General features: G+C 36.3%; 1 protein-coding gene across 3 annotated transcripts in view; it reads left to right on the plus strand.

The window, feature by feature from the left end:
- The window catches only part of LOC112154922 (protein FAM126B), a 37807-nt gene that overhangs the window by 9595 nt on the left and 5700 nt on the right, over nucleotides 1–22512 (plus strand). Inside the window, exons 1-12 of one of the 3 annotated variants that reach the window (XM_036209547.1) lie at nucleotides 2957–3091; nucleotides 4273–4357; nucleotides 7337–7410; nucleotides 8609–8710; nucleotides 10416–10595; nucleotides 14757–14837; nucleotides 16079–16194; nucleotides 17428–17523; nucleotides 18194–18310; nucleotides 20050–20137; nucleotides 20221–20377; nucleotides 20855–21028. In XM_036209547.1, coding sequence (XP_036065440.1) covers nucleotides 7360–7410; nucleotides 8609–8710; nucleotides 10416–10595; nucleotides 14757–14837; nucleotides 16079–16194; nucleotides 17428–17523; nucleotides 18194–18310; nucleotides 20050–20137; nucleotides 20221–20377; nucleotides 20855–21028 — 1162 coding nt within the window. In that variant the 5' untranslated portion in view covers nucleotides 2957–3091; nucleotides 4273–4357; nucleotides 7337–7359. Of the gene's footprint in view, nucleotides 1–2956; nucleotides 3092–4272; nucleotides 4358–7336; nucleotides 7411–8608; nucleotides 8711–10415; nucleotides 10596–14756; nucleotides 14838–16078; nucleotides 16195–17427; nucleotides 17524–18193; nucleotides 18311–20049; nucleotides 20138–20220; nucleotides 20378–20854; nucleotides 21029–22512 lie in introns of those variants that run through there. The other 2 variants (XM_024286179.2, XM_024286180.2) reach the window with 2 other exon arrangements.

Here is a 22512-nt window from a genome sequence, read left to right on the forward strand (position 1 = left end):
AAATAAAACAATCTATTTTGCAAGTTAAAGTTGTTTAATAATTGGTGTTGACTTGTCGGAATATTCTCACATATTTAAGCTTTTATACCACAAGGAGAAATTAAAAACATGTTGGTAGAGATGAACAAACGGTGTGGACGCAGAGCTTGCTCAAGTTCAATAATTCATGGCTGATTGAGCTTAGCTGACCTTGAAAAATCCCTAGCAGTGCTTGAAAGCTGGTTCTGCTCATTTCAGGCTGAGATAAGAAGTCAAACAAACCCTTGTACTGTACATGAACTGCATACCTCTTCATACACTTTGAGTTTTTGAGGGAATGTACCTCATCACTTGAACATTTCTCATATTCACCACCATCAAAATGGAGTGTTTTTGTTTGAAAGTGTTCATGTTTTCAAGTTTAATGAATAACTTTTAAACGAACATCATTTATGGTTATCTAGTAAAATAAAATTTGAAGTGTACTTTAAGAAATGAACATTTTTTTTAATAGTGAGATTCAATTAGGCAGCAGTATGCTACCAGTTCTGATCATATTACAAGGTTACAGAAGCATGACTTTGTCTCAGATTGAAAAGTATTTATTCTTAATATGGATGTTTGTTCATATTCAGTGTTCATTTGCTGTTCACTGATTCTTTATTGATTTTAAAAATGGAAAATTGGACTCTGGGAGGTTTCTGTCATGCTTTCCTTCAGTTATAATTCTTTCCTTTATGGTATTTTGATTTCTGATTATTTCATCAACAAATCTGTATACAGGTAACATTTTTTTATTGAAATTTGGCAATAATTATTAATAAAAAATGGAGCAGTGGTAATATTCAAACTAAGCGGAAAACAACCTTTTCAGGTTGACTTGAGTTAACGAACCAGTTTTTAAATTTCTAAATATACAATATTATTTTTAAGCATTGCATTTAGTATACTTCTTTTAAATGCTTTAATTTAAAAAGCACAACAACCAATATACATAATGTGATTAAAAAAAATCAAATTATGTAAATTAAAATATTGAATTGCATTTCTTTGGCTATTTTTATCAACCCCCCCCCCCCCGACAGGAAACCAAAACCAACAGAAATGAATCTCCAGTGTCGTTAATGACCCAAACCATGGAACAGATGTAACGTTACACCTCTGATCGAAATAAATATTTATAGCTGGGGTGCAGATGAGAAAAGCTGCTGGTTTGTGATCACATCATTTGTTTGGTGGACTTGAACAAATGCATTCTCCTCTATTTACTTTGCAATATTTGACTGTATTTGTTGTTTTAAGTGTATTGATGCTTTTAAGAGGTTAACTATTTAGATTGTATGAACACAAACACATTGTGATAAGGTAAAATAAATGGTCATTGGTTTATTTTTCAGACACATGAACTGCAGACCTTGATAACCTTGTTTCCTCTTTTGATGACGGTACTGGTAAGGAGAGGCCCCATGTACTTTCCAGGGCTGTAACCTTTGCTGTATTGACATTGGCTTAATGAGTTGCAAGTCACAGATAGCATTCTTCTGTCATCAATAGTGCTCCTTGTCAGGATTTTGTATGCTTATTTCTGCAAATGTTCACACAAAAATACATCATCACCAAATAAATGCATGCATCCAAATTTCTCAATGAACAGAAAAAAATAAACGGCTGTCGAGATTCAAATCAGATCGACAGTTTGAACCATGTGATGTTTTGGACTTTTTTTTCTTTATTGATCAAGAGATAAGCAAACATGGAAGCAATATTAATGAATTTATCAGTCATGCAACCCATGTTACAGAAGGCTTTAGATTTTCATCAAGCCACAGACACACCGGACGTGTGACGAGCATTCTAGAACTTGCTCAATAGGCCTTCTTGAACTCAAATTTAGCCAATGGGTGTGCGTAGTGGACAAACAGGGAGTGGCAAAATGTCAAAGTGGTGCAAATCTAGCTAATTATGGTCCAGGCTTTTTCTTTCACAGCTCTATTCCAATATATGAAAGACTGTTCACAACATGCAATCATTATTTTTTTTCTCTGTGGTCAATTTTTTAAACTGTTGGCACTTCCGTGATTTAAAAGTATGCCACTACCAAATTCAAGTCCCTGATTGGTCAAAGTTCAACCTGGTTAAACTTTTCAATATAGACCATAAAAGGGTCATAGACACTTGCTTAGCTATGTATGAATGTGACAGTTTTGAACGCAGAAGCTCAAAAGTTGCATTCATGTGCATTTACAGACTATTCAAGTGTGTATTTGTACAGATATTCTTTATTCTAATCATTATGTTGTGTAATGATCTTTTTTTGTCTGTAAAAGACAAACTTGAAAAATGTTCAAATATATTATAAAGTAAATTGAACCCAGATTAAAATATCGCCAATCTATTATGTGAAAAAGGTTATTTTTATTCTCAATATCAGGCTTGTTTTGATTTTTTTTTAAATTACTTTACAAGCTACAGAGATTGTAAAAATGCATCAATTGTTTAATTTTTTCTTTCCTAGAACCCAGTGACATTTATTTGTATTAAGCCTCAAGTTCACTTTTCTTTACAAAACTAATCAATAAAGCTGAAATTACAGCCAAAAGGCTAAAATTAGTGTTAGACATATTTATTTTTATGACTGTTCTTTAGTTGAAGGACCTTCTGCCAAATCTCTACATGCAGTTAAACATCGTCTCATAAGTTAAATATGCAGTTTATTTGTATAGGTTTTTGTAAGGATGTGTTCCGAGAAATAACTTTGTACGTTAGCCTCGCTGTCTTGAAACTTGAAAGTCGATGAAGGCCTTCATTGGGTTTGTTTAAGTTGGGATGGAGTTTATTCTAACAGATGTGGTGTTTGAAGTGCTGTAAACAGGATGGGCCGGCACTCTTCTGTTCCCTGTGAAATCAACCCGAGAACAATGAGCAGGCTCTACATAAAGTAAGAGTAAACACTCGGCTAACGTCAGACACCCGACATCATCAGGTAGAGGACAATGTTTAGCGAGCAATAGTTATTGGATGCCAAACACTGAATGACGTGGATGTAAAATTTATATTATAGTTGTCGTAAATGCACTGGATAATAAAACAGAAGGTTGCTTCCAGATGGAAGGTGAGAATCTGAATTTTTGGTTCTATTAACTGCTTTTAAATTTTCTTGATTTGAATAACATTTTGCGTTTGAAACGAATAACAATAGATGACAGTTTAATATATTTTTAATTTAAGCCATAAAGAAGATTTCACTAGATAAATAAAAGTTGTGTTGCATAAATTAGTCTCATTATATCTGTAAATACCTTTCTGAAAAAGGATTAAGGTAGATTTGAGGCACAAAGGAAGACTTCATTTAATTCAATTAAAACCTTTTTCATAATTTTATAATGTAACAATGAAAAAAGACAAATGGAGTAGAGAAAAAAAAAATTATCACAAAAACAAATTCTCGTCCCAAAGCTTCTTAATCAAAGGTACATATTACCTTTCTGAATAATAATTTTGTTTTTTATAGTTGAAACTATTTTTTTAAAACTCTGAGCAATATTAGACAAGTCTTTTTTTAAACCAGGTACTGCAACTGCAATGCAACTTCTTAGCATTGTTTTTACCGGTATTTATGTCAAAGAATATATTTAGTTTTAAGAATTCTTTTGAATTAAAGATTAAATTTGACTTCATAAAAATAACATCTTGCAAAAATGTATTTTTTAACCTTGTACAAGCTAAATTGTATAGCATAAAAGCATGACTTTTAAAATCTTTAAGTCTTCCTTCATCTTTTTATTTTGATAAAGTCCTTCATAGTACTTGTGTTTTTTTTTTGTTACATAATATGTTAATGTTTTAAATCATTTTAACCTTATAAAGCGGGTCTAGTGGTGTTGAGCTTCAAGCTGAAACAGATTTTTGTAAGTGGAAATATACTGAGTAAGTGGCACCATCTGCGTAACTTTCACAGTTGGTAAGTTAGGATTCAACTTGTTCAGTTTTCTGCTTGCTTGTAAGCAGCAATATAGAGCTGCAAACGTGAGTCACTGTGCCATGACTCCAGATCGTCACTCTGGGCTGTGGGTTGACTGTATGAACTCCTCTGTGGGTTTGAAGGCCTTTTATAATCTCCATGATTTTGTTTAACATCTCCAGTATCAAGAAATGTCTCTTCTGCCCACTCACTATTCCTTAAAAACATGCAGGTTAAAAAAATAATAATAATACCATCTGTTGTACCAAATGTAAATGTTGAATTTTGAAGCTGTATATTTAATTTTATGTTATGTTTTTTCCTTGTTGCAGGTGCTCCTGATAGTGTGACAGATGTGTGGCACAGTGGGACATCCTTTGCATCTCCTTGGGGAGATTTGAGTTTTGGGACACCGAGGTAAGCTTTCAGTTTATAAAAGTGGTTTAATATTTTGTTCTTCCCTTAAACTTTAGTTAAAGCAGTACTATCCTGAGGTAAACTGCTGACTTCACTCTAATCAAGTTTGTTTTTACTGGCACAGACACTCTATTGGATAATGTAAAACGGATGGAAAACATTACTGCATTTACTCTTGATGGATTGATTCTTTAACAGTTTATTCTGTATTTTCTCCATATTTATGCTTTCTTATTTATTATTTAAATGTTTTGCATTCAACTGATTTTCTTCTCTTTTATACTTAAAAAAAAGCCAAGATTAGGAAAGAGAGACTACCTGCAGCTTTAATAATGTTAGTTTTTGGTTTTCGACCTGATACTTGCTGCACATTTACAGATTTGATGCACTTCCTCTAAAAAACATTGAACCTAAAATAGCTTTTTTTCTGTTAAGAATAAGTGGCTATCATTGGAGGAGGATTTGACACGGCCCAAAAGTCATATGACTGCCGTTTCCATGGTAACCGATAAGCCTGCCCTGCAGAAGAATTCCTTTTTCAACACATCTCTGACAGCTCGACAAGCCAGACAAAATGAATGAGTCAGCTCTTTTTATAAAGAGCTGAGCAGGCTAAAAGAAGATTGTCAACAGTCGGATTCAAATGGAAATGTCTACTCACACAGAGAGATTCTTTTTTTTTTTTTTGTTCTGGTAATCTCCCGTGGTTCTCCAGCAGAACAAGAAATGGGATGTCTTTCTCCTCCGAGGCTCTTCGGTTCTATTTTGGTGCTTATCTGCACCATACCGACTGTTTAGCACCTTTTATTATAGAATCACTTGTAAACAAGGATTTCTAAATGCTGTTGGGAATCTTTTTGACAGTTTTAAATGCTTAAAAGCACATCAGCCATTTTTTTCTGTCACAAAAAAGACTAGGGAAACATCCTTTTTAAAGAACCTGTCATTAGTATGGTTAGCAGTGGGGATAGTGTCAATGAGTGGTTGGCATGGTTTCATATAGAGATGTGTGTGTTTACCGTGTTTTATTTATTATTATACATATTTTGTCTGTTTTTAAAGAATTTATTTTATTAATGTGCTCCTATAAAGCCCAGTTGGTATCCGGCTGCTCCAGTCACTTTACAGTCGATATGCCACAAACCACACAATTATTTTACTCATCCTCTCATTTATTAATAGAATAAAAGGCCTTTTTACAAATAATTCTTAATATATAATAAAAAAAACCCAGATTTCATAGATTTGTTTCAACATCATGACTTCATGTTTGACTAATTATCCTGATTTTTATACATGTGGGTCATCAAAACCCATACCAGCCATGAAACCGCTGAAGATGCTGTGAGTTTTATCGTCTTGACACAGACCCACATGCCAACACAATGACTCATTTTTGAAAATCATTCATCGCTTGCTGCAATCTGGATGGAAGATTTTCTTGCCAGCTAGCAGATTTTGTCCTTTGTCCAATGAAAAAAAAAATAAGATGGGTTCTTCAAAGCAATTTAACTCATTTTGTGTTGGGAGTAACTCATTCCTAAAGTAATGTATTACAGTAAGATCACTTTTACCTGTAAAGAAGTATTCTGAGATGTTATTAGTGTTTTAAGTCCCACTCCAAATATATTTTTATCTATTGTAAAAGTGTTTCCAGTAGTGTTTTATTTCCTTAGGTATTACAAAGAATGTTACTCATAAAAATATGTAGAAGTCATTTAACTCATTAGAATTCTGAGACGCTCATGTTGTAAAAGAATAGATTACCTTTAAGCAACATTAATCTGTAAAATAAAGCACTTTGGGAATGACTCGCTCCACACTGCTGATGAACTAAAGCAGACAAGTTCAAATGGAGCAGTTTTACTTCTTTTTTCCCTTAACTTATCCTGTCCAGCAGCTGAGCAAGCAGATTCTCTACAATTGAGGACAATGTGGCGGTTAGGCGATTTGCCTGAGGAGATAGAACTTGAACCCATGACCAGCAGATTGGCAGATGGCTGCTTAACCCAGTGAACTTCAGCCACCTCCTGACCCCTCTGACCGTTTTAAAGAGATGAATCCTATCTGTAATATTTTCTAGTTGTCTGTGACGTCTGGTCGAGAAGTTACTGGCAGCGTTTACATTTTACATATTAGATTTTTTTTTACTGCTATATCTAGATAGCATAGGATATCTTTTAATCATAAAATGGATGACATTTGTGGTAAGCTCTAGTATGCACCTTCAATTTTACTACGCAGTCCTTTATTTTTAGGCAGTTTGTTCATGATGCATCGCCTTTCTTTTTTTTTTTTTACTTCTGGCTTCTTGTTGAGATGTTGCATTAATAAGGATTCAAAACCTTCTGGACTTTGAAGCCATTAAAAGCTTGGCGCTCAGCTCATCGCCTTGACTGAGGACTGTGAATGCATACTGCATGGCAGCTGAAAGGCCCTTGTGTTATGGCTGTGTAGGCATGAAAATAAGTTGTCTGACACTAAACCTCAAGCAAATGAGGTTTACTACCGCCTCCATCGCAGGATTCATGGAGGAACTGAGCGCCAGACTATATATACCACAAGAAAAAATATTTGTTTTGGTTGTTTTATCTTCTAATGGGGGAATTAGGTTGTAAAGTTAAGACGATTAACTAAAAATGTCTCCATATGAACAGCCTTAAAGTTAATATATTGCTTTGGCTCTTACCAAAAGAGCCAACAAAATTACCCCCCAAAAAATAGATGCTTAACTGTAGCTACTTCAGTTGGAAAATAAACTACAAATAAAGAGCAGCTTGAGCTTGTCTGGGAGATTGTTGCTAACATTTCTATATCTGAATATGAGAAGTTCTTCTGTCACATGTCACGAATGACTGAATAACTCTGACTGTCATGCTTCTAAATGTTTCTTTTTCCTCTTGTTCCTTCCTCTTCTGTCCCTCTTTTTTTTGTTTTTTTTTACCCTCATTTTCCTGTCTCCCCGTTACCACCACACAGCCAAAGGACGGTCTCCGAGGAAGATGCTCGGCTCCGAGCGCGGTGTCGTAGAAGAATGGCTCTCGGAATTCAAGGTAAAAGCTCTCCCCTTTCCTCATCTATAAGTGATGAGAGTGAAATGTACTCCTGCAGACACGTTTTTCCAAGGCAACAGCAACGGGTAACAGTTGTGTTTACTTGTGATCAATGAATATTTTGAATATTCTTGTATCAAATCTGATGACAAATGTTTTCTGTTTTGGACAATAAAGGGAATGACATCACAAACCTTTTAGTTCTGAGGAGACAACTATATCTTTTATTTTTCAAAAATGCTGATTGTTGCTGTAAAAGACGATAGCTGTAATTTGCCTAAATATTAGCTTTAGGGGCGTTTCTTTGTTGGAAGATGTATCACCACCTGTCTTTCTTAAGCAGTCAGTTGGCTGATATGAAGCATAAAGGAGGCACTGATGGGTTGCTAAAAGCCCTTTGCAGTGATAGGTTTTTCTGTTGTATATGATATCATATATGTTGTTGTTGCTCACCTTTTTGGCATATCCCACACATTTGGTTTGGCGGAGAGTTTCGCACCTCCGGGCACAACCCTGTATTTTCTCACATCGGTCTTGGGACCGTATATATGTGCTTCACCTGTTGATCATCAGCACAGTTTTGTAAACTAATGATTTGTCTCGTTGCTCTTTTTTTTTTTTTTTTTTTATTAAATAATGTTTTTTCTAGATTAGCTTTTTATCTAGAGCCTTGCAAATGAAGACGCCATACTTCACAAAGCATGTAAACATGGCAGTTATCTTCTATATAATATTTTAGATGCTATTATGACATAAAAAAGAAGAGAATGAGCTGGTGTTCTTTTTGGTAAACATGGTCATTTTGAGGACAGAAGGCAGCGTGCCCAGTCTGCAGCGAAGGACCCTGCTGAGATGCCATCTCCTCCATCTGTCTTCTGCTGACAACAGTCACTTTTGCCTGGTGGAGAAATGCCACCCCAGGATATTTTGTGCCTGTCAGACTGCATCAGATTTGAGGGCCTTTTTGAAGTGAGGTTTTCATCAAAGTTTTCTTTTCACGGTTGCTTTTTTTTTTTTTTTTTTTTTTCTCTTTTTTTTACAAATGGCTGCAATATTTAAGTGGAACACGGAGAAAAATATGCATAGGATTCATAGAAGTGGAAATAATAAAAACATGTAGTTGTGTTTGCTGCTTTACTTGCACAATCCTTTTTTTTTTATATATCTAAGCTGCTCTTGTTTTGTGTCTCTTCTTTAGTCCTTACCAGAAACCCACATCCGCAGTTATGCTGGCAGCCTTCATTTAAAGAAATCTCTGGTTCCAGCTCTCTACAGAGTCATCCAGGACCCCAACAGCGAGGTAAAATAACAAGAAAATGCACAATTCCCTGTAGGGCCAGTGTCTTCCCTGATTATGAAACCAAGGAGACAAAAACAAATGTTTCCACAGGGTACAAATGCATGCTTTGCTGTGTACATTACTCATCCATATGGGTTTGCCATTTGATGTGATCTGTCAGCTTTTACATTTCATTCCTAGATAAGAATAAAATTCAAAAGTGCCATATTGATCCCCAAAATTATAGTTATAGTTTTTTTTTTTTTTTTTTTAATAAAGCAAAATTAGCTAAAGAACAACTATGTAAGGAGTTTGGAAATGTTGCATCAGCCATCAGCTAGTGAGAAGTAAGGAGCAGTGACAAACATTTATCTGAAATTGCAAAAATAACCAAACAAGGAAACGCAGTCATTTCACCTGTCAGATGGTACACCATGTTCCCTGTTTCCTGTGCACTCTCAGACTCCAACACTTGCACAAATAGAGCTTTAAAAACAAAGTAAATCATCTACTGCCAACTCCTGCAGAAAAACAGCCTGCACAATCACACTGTCGCATAAATCAACTATTGTGTTCGGAAAAACACTTGAATTATTCAACTTTAAAATCGCAGTCAAACAAAAGCTGGACTTTAGTGCGACAATGATCTAAATCCTCTTTGTTTTTATGTACAATATCTACAGTATAAAACCTCATTAACAGTGACTGCAGTTTTCTAGGAGGTTTTGAACGAAAGAAAGAAGGGGAGAAATTTCAAAATATGTCTGAATTTTTCATGTTTTTCTTTTCCTGCTGAAACAAAGTCTAAAGCTCTTTCCAAGTTCATGAACTAGTTGTCTGTAGTGTCCAGATCTGACCAGTGACGACAATCCTACACATCAGCACATTATTGACCTGTGAACACAAGATCTATTCCCCAGAGACTAAATACTAGGGGTGTGTTTTGGAAAGAGTCGGTGATAAGATTTGTATCACGGGATCCGGCTCACAATATGATATGAATCGTGATGCATCTCAAGACACAATTTTTCTCAACTTTTTAAGAGTATGACTCATTGTAAGAAAATGATTAAATAAATTTGATCTAATGATCACAATGTTAAGCACTGCAACTGTTTCCCAATCCACACAGATAAACAGGAACTTTATTTTAAAATGTTTCTTAGAATGTACAAATGCAGTGATGAGATGGTTACAAATATAGTGATGACAGAAAGAGATAAATGATAAAGTCTCTCTAAAAGTACAAAGGGGGGAGAAATAGTGGTGAGATACAAATGGGGCTTTCCAAGAGTGATAAAGAAGAGAAAGCCTTCAAATTAGAACTTCTGGACTTTCCAGATGTCTCAAAATTCAGTGGTCAAAGGCTGTTACCCTTTTTTTTTTGTTTGTTTTTTTACAAAAATTTGGGGGATGTTGTAAAATAGGCAGGACACCAGCCTGTGCTGGAGTTTGGCCCCCCGTTGTTTGGACGGTTTAAAACAGCATTGGATTGCTGTGATCAGCCGTCATTTCTATAACATCTACTTTTATTTTGAAAAGCAGAGGATCTGTAACATTTATGATTCACAACCTTAAACTTTTATGTCATCAGATGCTTAAAGACTTTATTAATTTGCTGACTCTTTAGATTATGTTTTTGTAACAGATGTTGTGTCATATTCTGTTTTTTTAAGGAGAGGGTTAAGATTGTATGTTGAAGTTTACATTTACAACTTCTGTCCAGCTGTTGGAGCCAGTGTGCCACCAGCTGTTCGAGTTGTACCGAAGCTCCGAAGACCGCTTGCGCCGCTTTACCCTGCAGTTCCTGCCTGAGCTGGTGTGGGTATATCTGCGGATCACTGCCAGCAGAGATCGCCAGAGCAACGGCTGTATTGAGGCCCTACTCTTGGGCATTTATAACCTGGTGAGTCTTGTTCGGCAGTTTTAACCTTTTGATTCTATGTCTAAGTTTAATATTTTGAATTTTTACCCTGATATATAATGTAAACATGTTTTACGTATTCGCCTTTTAACTTCCATTCATACAGATGTGATCAAACAACCAAACTTTTTATAAACTAATGTCTCAGTTCCCGATGTGGCTCATTCTAGCTCAGGGGTGTGGCTCTTTGACTCCTCCTTTGTGACTCTCTGGTTTAGGAAAAATGGTAAACGGAAGGTATTTTTTAAGACTAAATAGCAAAAAAAAAAAAAGTCAGATTATTAATTTAATTCAGAAATAGTTGGAGTACAGTACGTACTTCTCTAGAAGGTTCTTGACTTCAGGACCCATGAAGCTTCAACAATTCTTAAAGCTCTGCAGCTTTGTTGTTTTGCAAAAGCAAACATTTTGTCAGATGATTGAGCACCGTGTACTGCAGCAAATCGATTTGAGGTCAGTAATAAAAAAACAGACTTCACACTCAAGGTTCACTGGATTATAAGGGAAACTGTCTATTACTGAACTAATATATTTATTAAAGTGTGCCAAAATACAGTAGGGTCAATAAATGAACTCTGATTTTATTTTGACTTATTAGGTTTACATATTTCTGGCTGAGATGCACCAATGATAAAATAAACTGTATAGTTTTTTCTTAAATACAATTGCAGACATTACACTATCTACAACTACATTCCTATATTTGCTGCTTTGAAATGATTATTTGGAGTACAAGGTGTCTTTTATTTTGAAAAGTCATGTGAGCCTCTCTCAATAGTTATAAACGATATAATTTAAAAAAAAAAATCTCCCCCATCTATTTGCTTAGTAATACAAAAAAATTAGTTTATTCATACTTATCATTAATAGTCTCATTAATATTAAAATGTAATAAAAAATATAAAAAATAAAAATGTTAATGTAAAACTGAATATTATTAATCCTTGTCTTAGTTTCTAAAGGACGCGGGTTAAACCTGGTGACTTCAACTTGTCAATAAGAAGTCAATCCGAATAACTGTTGAAGGTTGCAGACCCCAATATGCAGTATATTTGTACTTAGTTGGGTTGATTTTTAAGCCGTTTTAAAATGTAGTTCAGAGCAACTTTTTACTTAAACCATCTACAATGGTGTGTTATCATGAAGAGGAACATCTGGGGATTTAAAAAAAAATGAAAGAAAGAAAGGTATATTAATCTATATGTGAAACATTATTGTTCACATCTTATTTTATGTTTATTGCCTAGCAGTATTGAAACAGGGAATTGGTTTTTATGTTTGAATTTCAACCTAACGGGAAAAACGTCTATTAATGGCGTAGCCAGAGGTAGATTGAAACACTGGGAAACACCCTCAGGTAAATGTGCTAAGAGCAGAAAAGATCAATGGAAAGAGCTCCATTTGAGCCGCCGCAGTTTTTGGCACGCTCATGCCTAATTTATTTCTCTTTATCTGTACCGCTCAACACACACACACACACAAACACACACATGGCTGCAGAGCTGTGGTACACAGCTTTGCTCTCAGCAGTTTCATTACATATTCAGAAGAAAAAAAGCTGAGCAACCTTCCAACAACCCACACAAGGAGACGTGATGAGGCCTGTTTGATATCTCTTAGAAAAAAATCAAAATGATGAATACACGGTTTGATTGAAGGAAGAGAAATTATGCAAAGCAGAAAATTCATATTGAAAAAACAGCTAAGTATATGTCTGTTTTAATTTGAGTCAAAGCTGTCGTGTTTTATCCCTGTTTTACATACATATTTATCACCACTCGTACAGCAAAACCCTCTGGTGAGCGCAGTGCAAATTTACTTTATTCAAGACAACCTTTGAACCTCCTCCTTAAGGACAATCTGATCATATAAGAAAATTACCAGAAGAAACTCAGATTTGAGGCTGTAATCACCATCGTAATTCCTACGTGAGATTTTGAAATCCCCAGCAAAAACAGCAGTATGTAAACGGTGAAAAAACTGCACACACATGCTTCAGTGTTTCATTATACATGTCATAATTTTAAGTTAGTTAACTTAGCCTTGTCCCATTTGAAAGATAATAATTAACAGACTCTAAAACACACCACTATAAGTATTATTGTCAAAACTTTGTATGACCTTTAACACACTTCTATAAGTCCAAACATGTCAATAAACATATCACTAAATGTCAGGAAGAACCTTACCTGACAGGTCTATAAAGCCACACTCTTTAAAATAATATGTTACTGAATCCCAAAAAAATCATGTTGGCATAAAGTATTTGGGTAGTAAATATTAAATCTGAAAACTTCTCCCTAAATTCTCCCATCAAACTCCAAAACTTAAATGTAAACCAACATGATTTCATGAATTCACAGTCACTTTACATACAGAAGATACTTCTGTGATTGTAGTAAAGCTACAACTGGTTTGAACAAAACAGGTAAAAATGATGGAAAAATGTTTTCTGGTGACATATTTTTAAAAAATGAGTAAAATTATAAAAAAAAAAATGCTGAAAATAATCAGTGGAGAATTCTCTATCATCAACTTGCAATCAACATCCTTTCTAAGTTAATGTAAAAATATATGCTTTAAAAAGGTTCAGATTCACTAGTTTACTATAAACCTCATCACAATAGCTTATGAGTATTAAACTCAGTTTTATTTCCAATTTCCTTCCCTAGTGTCTAAGTACTAATAAGTAATGCAAAACTATCCAGTGCCCTGGACTTTAAGAGCAATTCAGACACCATGCTACTCACCACTTTTTTTTTTTTTTTTTTTTTTTTAACAGCAAATTTAACAAACAATATCTTGAAGTAAATACTTACTACACACTAACTTTTTACAAAGACTATTTATGAATCCACTGTTTCCTGAAGATGGAAACCTTAATGGTTTATGAGAAATCAATTAATATACATCATTTTTCCGCATAAAAAGTTCTTCAAACGCAATGCATTGTGGGCTATATTCACTAATCTAGTGAGCATCGATGCACACTGTTTTACTGTTTTTCTGCAGACAATTATGGGACATTTCTTACCGGAATATTTATTTATTACCTAGAAGTCTCTACAAACTTGTAAAAAGTTCTTATGTATTAGGTATTTACTTCTAAAAATGGGCTTGTCATATTTGCTTGAAAAATACTGAGTAACATGGCGTCCAAATAAATGAATACATGCAAACACTCATTATTCTACTCAAGATTTTGACGCGCAGCCTTGAATTCCCTCCACTTAACTACTTAAAAACTACATAACATAGTGCAGAACGATTTAGTGCCATTGATTTTAAAAGCAATTTGGACACAATGTTCACTTTTTTTTTTCTCTAATCGGCAAGTATGACATCATCGATTTCACATAGTGTAAAAAAAAAATCAGTTTTAACATTTTACGCCGTCTGTTTTGAATCCACTACATGAAAAGCTTAATGATTTTGTACAGAATTGCATTTAAACACATTTTTTATCAAAAATGTTTCAAACGCAATGCATTGTGGTCTATATTCCCCAATATAGTGAGCATCTATGCACACTGGTTCTTCGCAAAGATTTCTAGGAAATTTCTAGGGAACTGGATTTTAGAATTGTTGATTCCGACAGCACTAGAAAATGGCGAAAGCGCTATATTGTGATGGAATTCGGACGTAGCCTTAGTCTTTGAGCCACCTGTCACCACCTAGAGGGGGTCCTGCTGCATAAGAAGGGGAAGACTAATTTAGCAGTCTTGATTCAACTGTAAATGTGTACTACCTTTTTGTCCTGTATGATCCTCTTACACTTGGTTTTCAAGGGGAAGTAATTTAGTGCAGATAATTGGATTTAGACTCTGCTGACACTTCATGCAGATGGATTTTGCTAAGTGCTACCTCCTCACTTCTGTTGCATCTATTGTCCACTCCCGAAAGTAGTTTTAGAATGAAATATCTCAGAAGAACTATTCTAGGGTGTACCTTTTAATGCATCATTTCCGGACTAGTTGGAGATTTTGTAGCATCTTCTGTAGAAGCTGACATCATAGTGTCCACTGATATATTAAAGACAAGAGATTTGATTAAATTACAATCACTGTTGCTTAACTAATTGACTAAAAAGAAGTTAATTACAAAGTATCCTTGTTTCTTTATCTTTTGTTTTTTGTCTTGCAGGAAATTGTGGACAAAGATGGCAACAGCAGACTTCTCTCTTTCACAATCCCATCTCTGTCAAAGCCATCGATATATCATGAGGTAGGACTACTCATGTTATGTTACTTCTCTTTATCCTGCTGGTCATTTGCTTTCATATTCCCTTTTTTGAATTTCCCTTTTTGGTTTTTATGACATTCTTGAGACTTTTCAGCGGAGGATGTTTCCTCTCCAGATATGTCCAGTCACTTGAGGAATGTCTTTTTCATTTGCTCTTTATTCTTCTTTCTAAACTAAAATAAGATTTTGAAATTCAGTTTCCCAATTACATTTTTTTTTATGTAAAATTGTTTTTTTTTTAAATCAATTTAGCTATAATGCCATTTACTTCCTTATCTTGTCCCATGATTTGAGTCCTAATCCTTCCACCTGATGACTTGACCGAGCCCTATTTTTTATTCACTCTTACAATGACCTGAAATAACACACTATCAGAACAGTCCACACAATAGCCAGATTATATTTTCATGACCTTCTTTACCACCAAAACTGACATTTTTTTTCATACAGCCCTCATTTAGTGGAAGTCTGTGCCTGAATGTTAAACAGATTAAGGTGTGTAGTTTGCGCTGAAGGCGATTTATCTCAGTAATTACACACTTTAAATGCTTTTCTCTTCACTCTGACTGAAAAAAAGAAATAGGGAGGCGGGGGAGGAGAGAGGAAACCTTCACATCATATTTTCCTCCAGGCGTCCAAAACTGTCATCTTTAAATACGTTTTTTTTTTGTGTACACACAGCTATCGCATCCTTTCAAAAAACATTTTTATGTAAGCAAATATTAAATGAAAACATTCTTAAATAAGCAAGAGCTTTTTAATATAGTGTTGCATCAAGAGAAATTGTGTAATCACTATCAGGATTACTTGTTGCCATTACAAGTAAACAAATAAATACCTATATAAACAAAAGTGTAACAGATGGGGATGCTAGAACATGTTGAAAGAGGATGACGGATGATTCTGGATTATAAAGCCCTGCAGTTTACAGTCAATCAGTTAAATTATAAACTCCAAATTTGGACACTCGTATTAAGCCAAAACCTTGACATCGAGAAACTCAGTAATCCTGTCAAGGACAGGAATATTCAGTCCAGCAGCAACACGAAACGGCAAAAAAAAGAAATGGTTACACCAGCTTGTTTGTATCTGAACACCACAAAAGCCCAGATTTTATCCGGCTATCTCATCTCTCTTTTCTAGCATTTCTGTTTTGTCTTTTTCTCACTTGGACTTTTCAAAGTTATAACAATTGTAATAATTTAATTTTGGTATTTGTCTAGCCTTCTAGCTTGGGGTCTATGGTTCTGACAGAGGGAGCTCTGTGTCAACACGATCAGATCAGAGTGCTGTACAGTGGCCTCCACCCTCAGAGAGAGACCTTCACTGCACAGAACAGGTACCGTCCAACCCAGCTGGGACAGAAGCATTCACGTCTCAGATTTAGTAACTCTTGTCACTTTTTGGCATTAAGAAAAAACATCTTTTGGTAGTTAAATCATAACTCTTGCTGCTGAGTTATTTTTTAAAGGGCACACTCTGAATGTCTGGGAGCTTTTTTGGCTCTTTCTTTTGCTGAGGATAAATGGTTCTGTTGGCACATTTAAGAAGCATGCCAGAAACTAGTTATTTTTTTTTTTTTTGTACACCAAGCTTTGTTTTTTTTTTTTTTATTCTCGGTGACCTCAGAGTGTTGTATAAACGTCTGATATATGTGCAGACACATTCTGTCTCGATTAACAGTCACTTTTCTGTTGTTACCAAGTGCTACAAGAACCTCAAAGTCAGGGGTGTCCAAAGTCGGTCCTCGAGGGCCGCTGTCCCACATGTTTTCCAACCAACCTGCTATTGACGCTTCTTATTAGCCAAACACACCTGATCCAGGTAATCAGCAGCAGATAAGGCAGGGTTACTGGAAAACCAGCAGGAAGTCGGCCTTCCGGGACTGACTTTGGACATCCCTGCTTTAATCTGAATCTAGGACATGTTCTGTTATTCGACTTCTGTGCCAGTCACAAAAAATCGACCGATCATCAAATGACTTTGGAGACCTTGGAGTCCCTCCTATCAGTCAGTTATTGCGGTGCTGCCTTCCTGCTACCTACCTCGAAAAGTGTCTGGGTAACCACTGACCATTGTTAACTTTTTGAGAAAAATCATCTGGTCATCACAAAACTTAACTCCACAACCACCTGCCAAATTTTCTGAAAAAAGTCATGTATTTAGGTCGCTGCACGGGGACATTTTGGGATACATGGTCTTAGTCTTACTTACAGAAGAGATATAATACTTTTTTCCCCCCCGAGTCTAATTCACCTGCATCTCCATCTTGTTGGTTACACTCCCAGACATCCCATTAAAAACTGCATTGGTTGAAGTTGACTTAAGTCTCATGCATTCTGCTCATACATGCAATTAAAAACCTGCTTATGTAAGTAGTTTCTTTAGAGTCTTGTCTAAGAGCTCCCAGATAAGCGTAATTGCTGTTTTTATTATGTATCTTCAGCGAAATCTATTTCTAGGAATACAATTCAATCAAATACGAGTGAGATAAGATTCATTTTCTTTAAAAGATCCATTTAAACGAGTGATTAAAGTCTGAACTGCCATTCTTGCTGCTTTGTGTTTGCAGGTTTGAAGTCCTTTGCTTTCTCATGCTCTGCTACAACGCTGCTGTGGTCTACATGCCCCTTTCTTCCTATCAGTCGGTCTGCAGGATGAGCTCAAGGTGAGAGAAACATCTGAAAGTGTGAATCACACTTTCACCTATTACCACTTCAAACACTTTTTTTTTTCTTCCAGAGAGAGTAAACACTCTCCCATCTATAATCACAACCTAACATGACCATCCTCTTTAAGTGCATTAGAGTCCAGGTTATCAGTTTAAATGGTTTTCCAAATGAAAACCAAACGTCAAAATTTGTTTTAAAGACACACAGGTGGCTCGGGGGGGAAAGGATCACTGTGGAATTCACTCTAAAGTGAAGCTGCTCCCTGCATGCTCACCATTCAGGATATGAACCCCCGTGAGCCAGCAGACGCGTGCCGCCTCAAGCACATTTCGTCTAGACGAATTGGAAACTTTGAAGATTTCAAAGCACAGTATTTCCATTGTCTGAGTTTATCCTCATGCTGGAAACTCCCTGCCTGACTTCCTATCAAACATCGCCTTAGATCTTTAACTGTAAATGTGGATGTCTTCTAAAGTGGTCTGGAATATCATGTCTTAAAGATTTGTTAATTGTCCACATTTATTGTATTTCCTTTACTTACGTTTAAAAAAATCAGCTTTTATTCAATTTGATGATTTTGTTGCTGTTAGGAACGATCTTTTGTCCTTCTTGCTGCAGGACGGATTCATTGAAACACCTCTGGCTCGTTCTGTTCTTCCTCTGCAGGTTGTGTGTGTGCGGCTTCCCCCGGCAGCAGCAGAAGCTGTGGAGGGAACCATGCAACAGAGTTCTGCTGGATCCAGAGTTCATGGTGCAGATGCTGACTGCTGTTTATCATGCCATGTATGTATCTCCACTAATGTTAAGCTTTATTAATATTATTCTGACTTTTCTCGTCTGTTTTGAGATACTAATTGATTTCCAATCTCTATATTTAGATCAAACGCTGTTCTTTGATTCTGTTTGTAGCTATTAGTTATTAAAATAGAGTATTTTGAGTGGATTACAGGCAGCTTAGATCTCAGTAATGACTGAAATTAACTGTGTGCAGACTGATCACAGCAAGGGCTAAACCTGCCAAGGACAGAAGCCCTGCCACTGTACAGACAGATTATATCAGCGGGGCTCTGTGAGGCCGCCGCAGCAGCTGCAAAGCTGATTATAGCTCCTCGATGACAGGTAGTCTGTAGAGATGGATGCCCGATGTGATGGAGACTACCATCCCTGAACCCTCAGTTCCTTACATGAGGAGAACCAAATTGCACAGGATTAAAACAAGTCCTATACTAATCCAATCAGTGTCAAATAAAATTTCAGCTCATTCAACACAATTACAATCTGATTCCAGATGGTTATTTGCCATTCTGTCCAACTCAATGTAGTTTCACTCGGATAACCCCATTTTAAAAACGATAAACTCATCTGGCCTAAAAGCTTTAAGACAGCAGGGTGGAGCTTTAAACGGTATACTTGTTTAACTTTTATTGAAAACATAAAAATTCTGACATGAAAAATATTTTCTTTGATGATCAAAAATCCTTCACAGCATCAAAGTAAAAAAAAATGTTCCCTGAGCTCCACAACCATAAATAAGATTATGGTGTTAAACCAGCTTCAATGAAACGCTCTTTAACTCACATCAAACAAAATAAAAAATAGTGTCTAGCTAACCACAAGTTATGATTTATCAAATTTATTGTGTTCCCGACATATTTGTGACATATCTTACACACCGTGTGACTTTTATTCAATTGACGTTTAAGACTATAAAATCCAAAATGATCGTTTTAAGCAAAGTCAGGAGCGATTGGATGATGAGATGTGGAAGATCAGCCATGTTTGTGTGCTCTTCAAAAAGTGAAAAACGCTTCTTGTTTAGTTCGGTTTGTTACTTTTACTTTAAATCAGGGATGGGCAAACTTTCTTACTTGTGAGCCACAAAAAGTTCCCGATTTGTGGCATTTTTTGGTAGTTCACCTCGTAACACGGAGTCTGGGCAAAAACGTGCCTTAATCTTGATTGAAAATTATTTTAAAACAGAACATAAAAAAAAACTAAAATGTGTTTTTTGTTTTCTTATTTTAGTGTCATTTTCAAATACTAGATGCAGAATAACGTTCTGCACCTGAACAAAGGAGAATTCATTTGTCGTGCGCCATCTGTGGGGAGATACCTGAACTACAGGGGAAAAAACATTAATAATCACTGATATTTATATTAATTGGCGATATCAGGTTCACTATCTCAGAGTCGCCTGACTATTCCCTACAAAGAAATTATCATCAAGAATGACTTCTTTCAAAGATTTAAAATGCTTTTTGTGTTCATGTATCAAAGAGTGAATTTTCTATTTTATTTTTTTTTTTGCATTGAAATGTTAATTTATTAACCTGTATCTAAACTGCTTGATGGTTTAATCTTATTACAAACACGTGTCGCCCTCCTCCCTGGATCTGCAGCTGCAGGCATCTGCATCTAAAAATAGTTCAGAGGATATGAGTCAGACATCAAAGAACAGACTCCCTTTTTACTCAAAAAAAAAGAGGATTTCTGTATTTACATGCTGGTGTTTTGATCTCTAGATACAATGGGGAGTGGGAGATGGGCCGTGAAGCTCTGGAGGACATTGTGTACAGAGCCCAGCTGGAGCTTTACTCACAACCTCTGCTGGTAAGATTAACCAGTCCTGTGTGTGAAGTGAAAACAATTTCTGAATCCAAAATGTCAAACAAGCGCGTCTGTGTCAACTTCAGCTGGGAAATGCCATGAAAAACTCGCTGCCAGAAAGTGCTCCCGATGAGCCGCGGGGGCGAAAGGTGCTCCAGGTGGAGGTGACGCCAACCATCAGCCGGATTTCCATCTCTGCAATCACCACCGCCTCCATACGGCGCCACCGCTGGAAGAGAGAGGGTAAGACATGAGACCACCAACACTAGTCTGCAACTCTAGGCCAAAAAAAGGGTTTACATTCAGTCATATTTACCAGTTTTTATTTTTTTTTTGGAAAGCTTTGTGGTTCTCCAAAATAATGACGAGAAAACCTTTTTTCTTTTGAAAGTTTTCTCATCATCTTTATGGTTTTTCGCTCAGTTTATCAACCATAACTGTGGTCATTTAGTCTCTGTTTAAGTGCTTGTGCGACGGCTCCCTATTTTATTTTTGCTTTTGCTTGTTTTAAGTTTGTGGTGTGTATTAGCAAATAGAAAGCCTGCATATTTTCTGAAGCCCATTTCACTCGTTAAATGAATGAATTAATGAGGCGGGTCAAAGTATATTTGTAGCCCAAACCGGACTTTTAGTAGATTTAAATCCAAATGAGGCCCTCGTTGATTGAAGCATGCTGCTACTAAAGAAACGCATTTCCTCATCTGTGTTGTTGACTCCCAGATTGTTTTGACTACTCAACCGAAGCAGAGTTTAGCCTCACCGTCAGTCCTCCTAGCACCGTCCAGCCGCACCACCGTCCTCACTGGGAACCTGCCGCTAAGGAGGATAAAGGAGGGCGGCATCAGAGCCACCACAGCAGCATCAGCAGCATCATTCCCCCCATCACTCTTGAGGGTAGGGGACAGGGGCAGAGCACAGATCTTCTCAGGAGGACACGCCCCTTCAAGCTTCATCTTTCCAACCCTTCAGCCGCTAGTCGTCTTTGGGTTTGAGGCTGTTATCTCTGCCGTTCCCCCTTGTTGCTGCCTCTTCAGTTCCCCAGAGTATACTAACTCATCCAGTCTGTATGACCCGCATCCAACAACCCCGCTACTACCAGGTCATTGCTACTTTTTGCCTTTACTTAAGTGTGGAAGAGTCGCCTACTCTGGGGTTGGAGGAAGTGTGGCTTAGCGGTCGTTTTTGCATGGGCTTGTCCTAATTTTGTATTTTCTTTCTTGTTCTCGTCATTATTCCGACTTCAGACTGATCCCCGTGTCAGAACCCAAGCATGTAAAACACCCAGCCGCAGCTTGTCCCTCAACACTGCACTTTCTCAACTCCACATGGGAAAATCTGATTTTTTTTTTTCTTATATTTGCATTTTAGATGCACTTTTTGAAATGTTAAGTCGCTTTTTGTATATCTTTAGGTGTCTGTCCAGGTTTTGGGGATTTCAGGGCACTGACTCTCGTAAAAGCTCCGGCTAAAACTGGCTCTGTGTTTAAAAATGGCAAACAAATTGAATTTTGATTTAAAAGTTCACAATTTTATTTGATTTTCGCCTTTAATTTGTATCCTAACCCTCATTTTTGGCTTATAAAAACAGTTTTTGAATAAGTAATGTTTTAAACTGATCAAGTGCGCAACTTTTATTAATAAAATTAGAAACTCGTGCATTATAAACTAGCTGAAAGCAGTTTTTTTTCCCTAAAAATATTAAATACTTTAAGAAAACTGATCAATATTTAATTAACTTTTAATAAAATTGCTTTTCCAAACCCAGTCCTAGTTAATTCTGTTTATTTCAAACATATTGCTTAAGAAAAATAATCCAGAATTTAGTATAAGAAAGTAGTTTGTTATGATCGTATGAGTTTTGGCATGGCGTCTTAAAAAGATTCAGAATTGAAAACCAAGGCCTTACCAAAGGAATCACTGCTGTAATATTTTGAGACCTTTTTGAAGCACCACAGCAAACATTCCCAGTTCGTTCAGACGAGGATGCATGAAGTGTTTGCAGAGCATGGGAATGTCCTTGAAAAACTGAGTCAGAACTAAATGTTTCTGCAGGACTCGTGTGATAATTGTGCATGATTTGTGAACGGGCTTTGGAAGCCTGTGCTTCTTATTTTTACCCAGGAAGCTGAAAAATCTGATTTAAATCCTTCAAACGTAGGGTTTTCTAGGAATAACAACTGTTGGTGCTTTTGAAATATAGTTAGGAACCAGGCCTTTCCAATGTGCGTTTTCTAACAAAAAAAAAAGCTGTTAAAAACAGAAAATGTCAATTGTGTGAGGCTTATTGTCTGAATAACTATTTGCAGCAGCTTTAGTGGTCTGTGCTGTCACCTTTTGGTATTAAAGATGATGCTAAGTGTTGCGTCATGACAATTTAG

This window comes from Oryzias melastigma, linkage group LG21 (assembly GCF_002922805.2).
Source record: "Oryzias melastigma strain HK-1 linkage group LG21, ASM292280v2, whole genome shotgun sequence".
Lineage (NCBI taxonomy): Eukaryota > Metazoa > Chordata > Actinopteri > Beloniformes > Adrianichthyidae > Oryzias > Oryzias melastigma.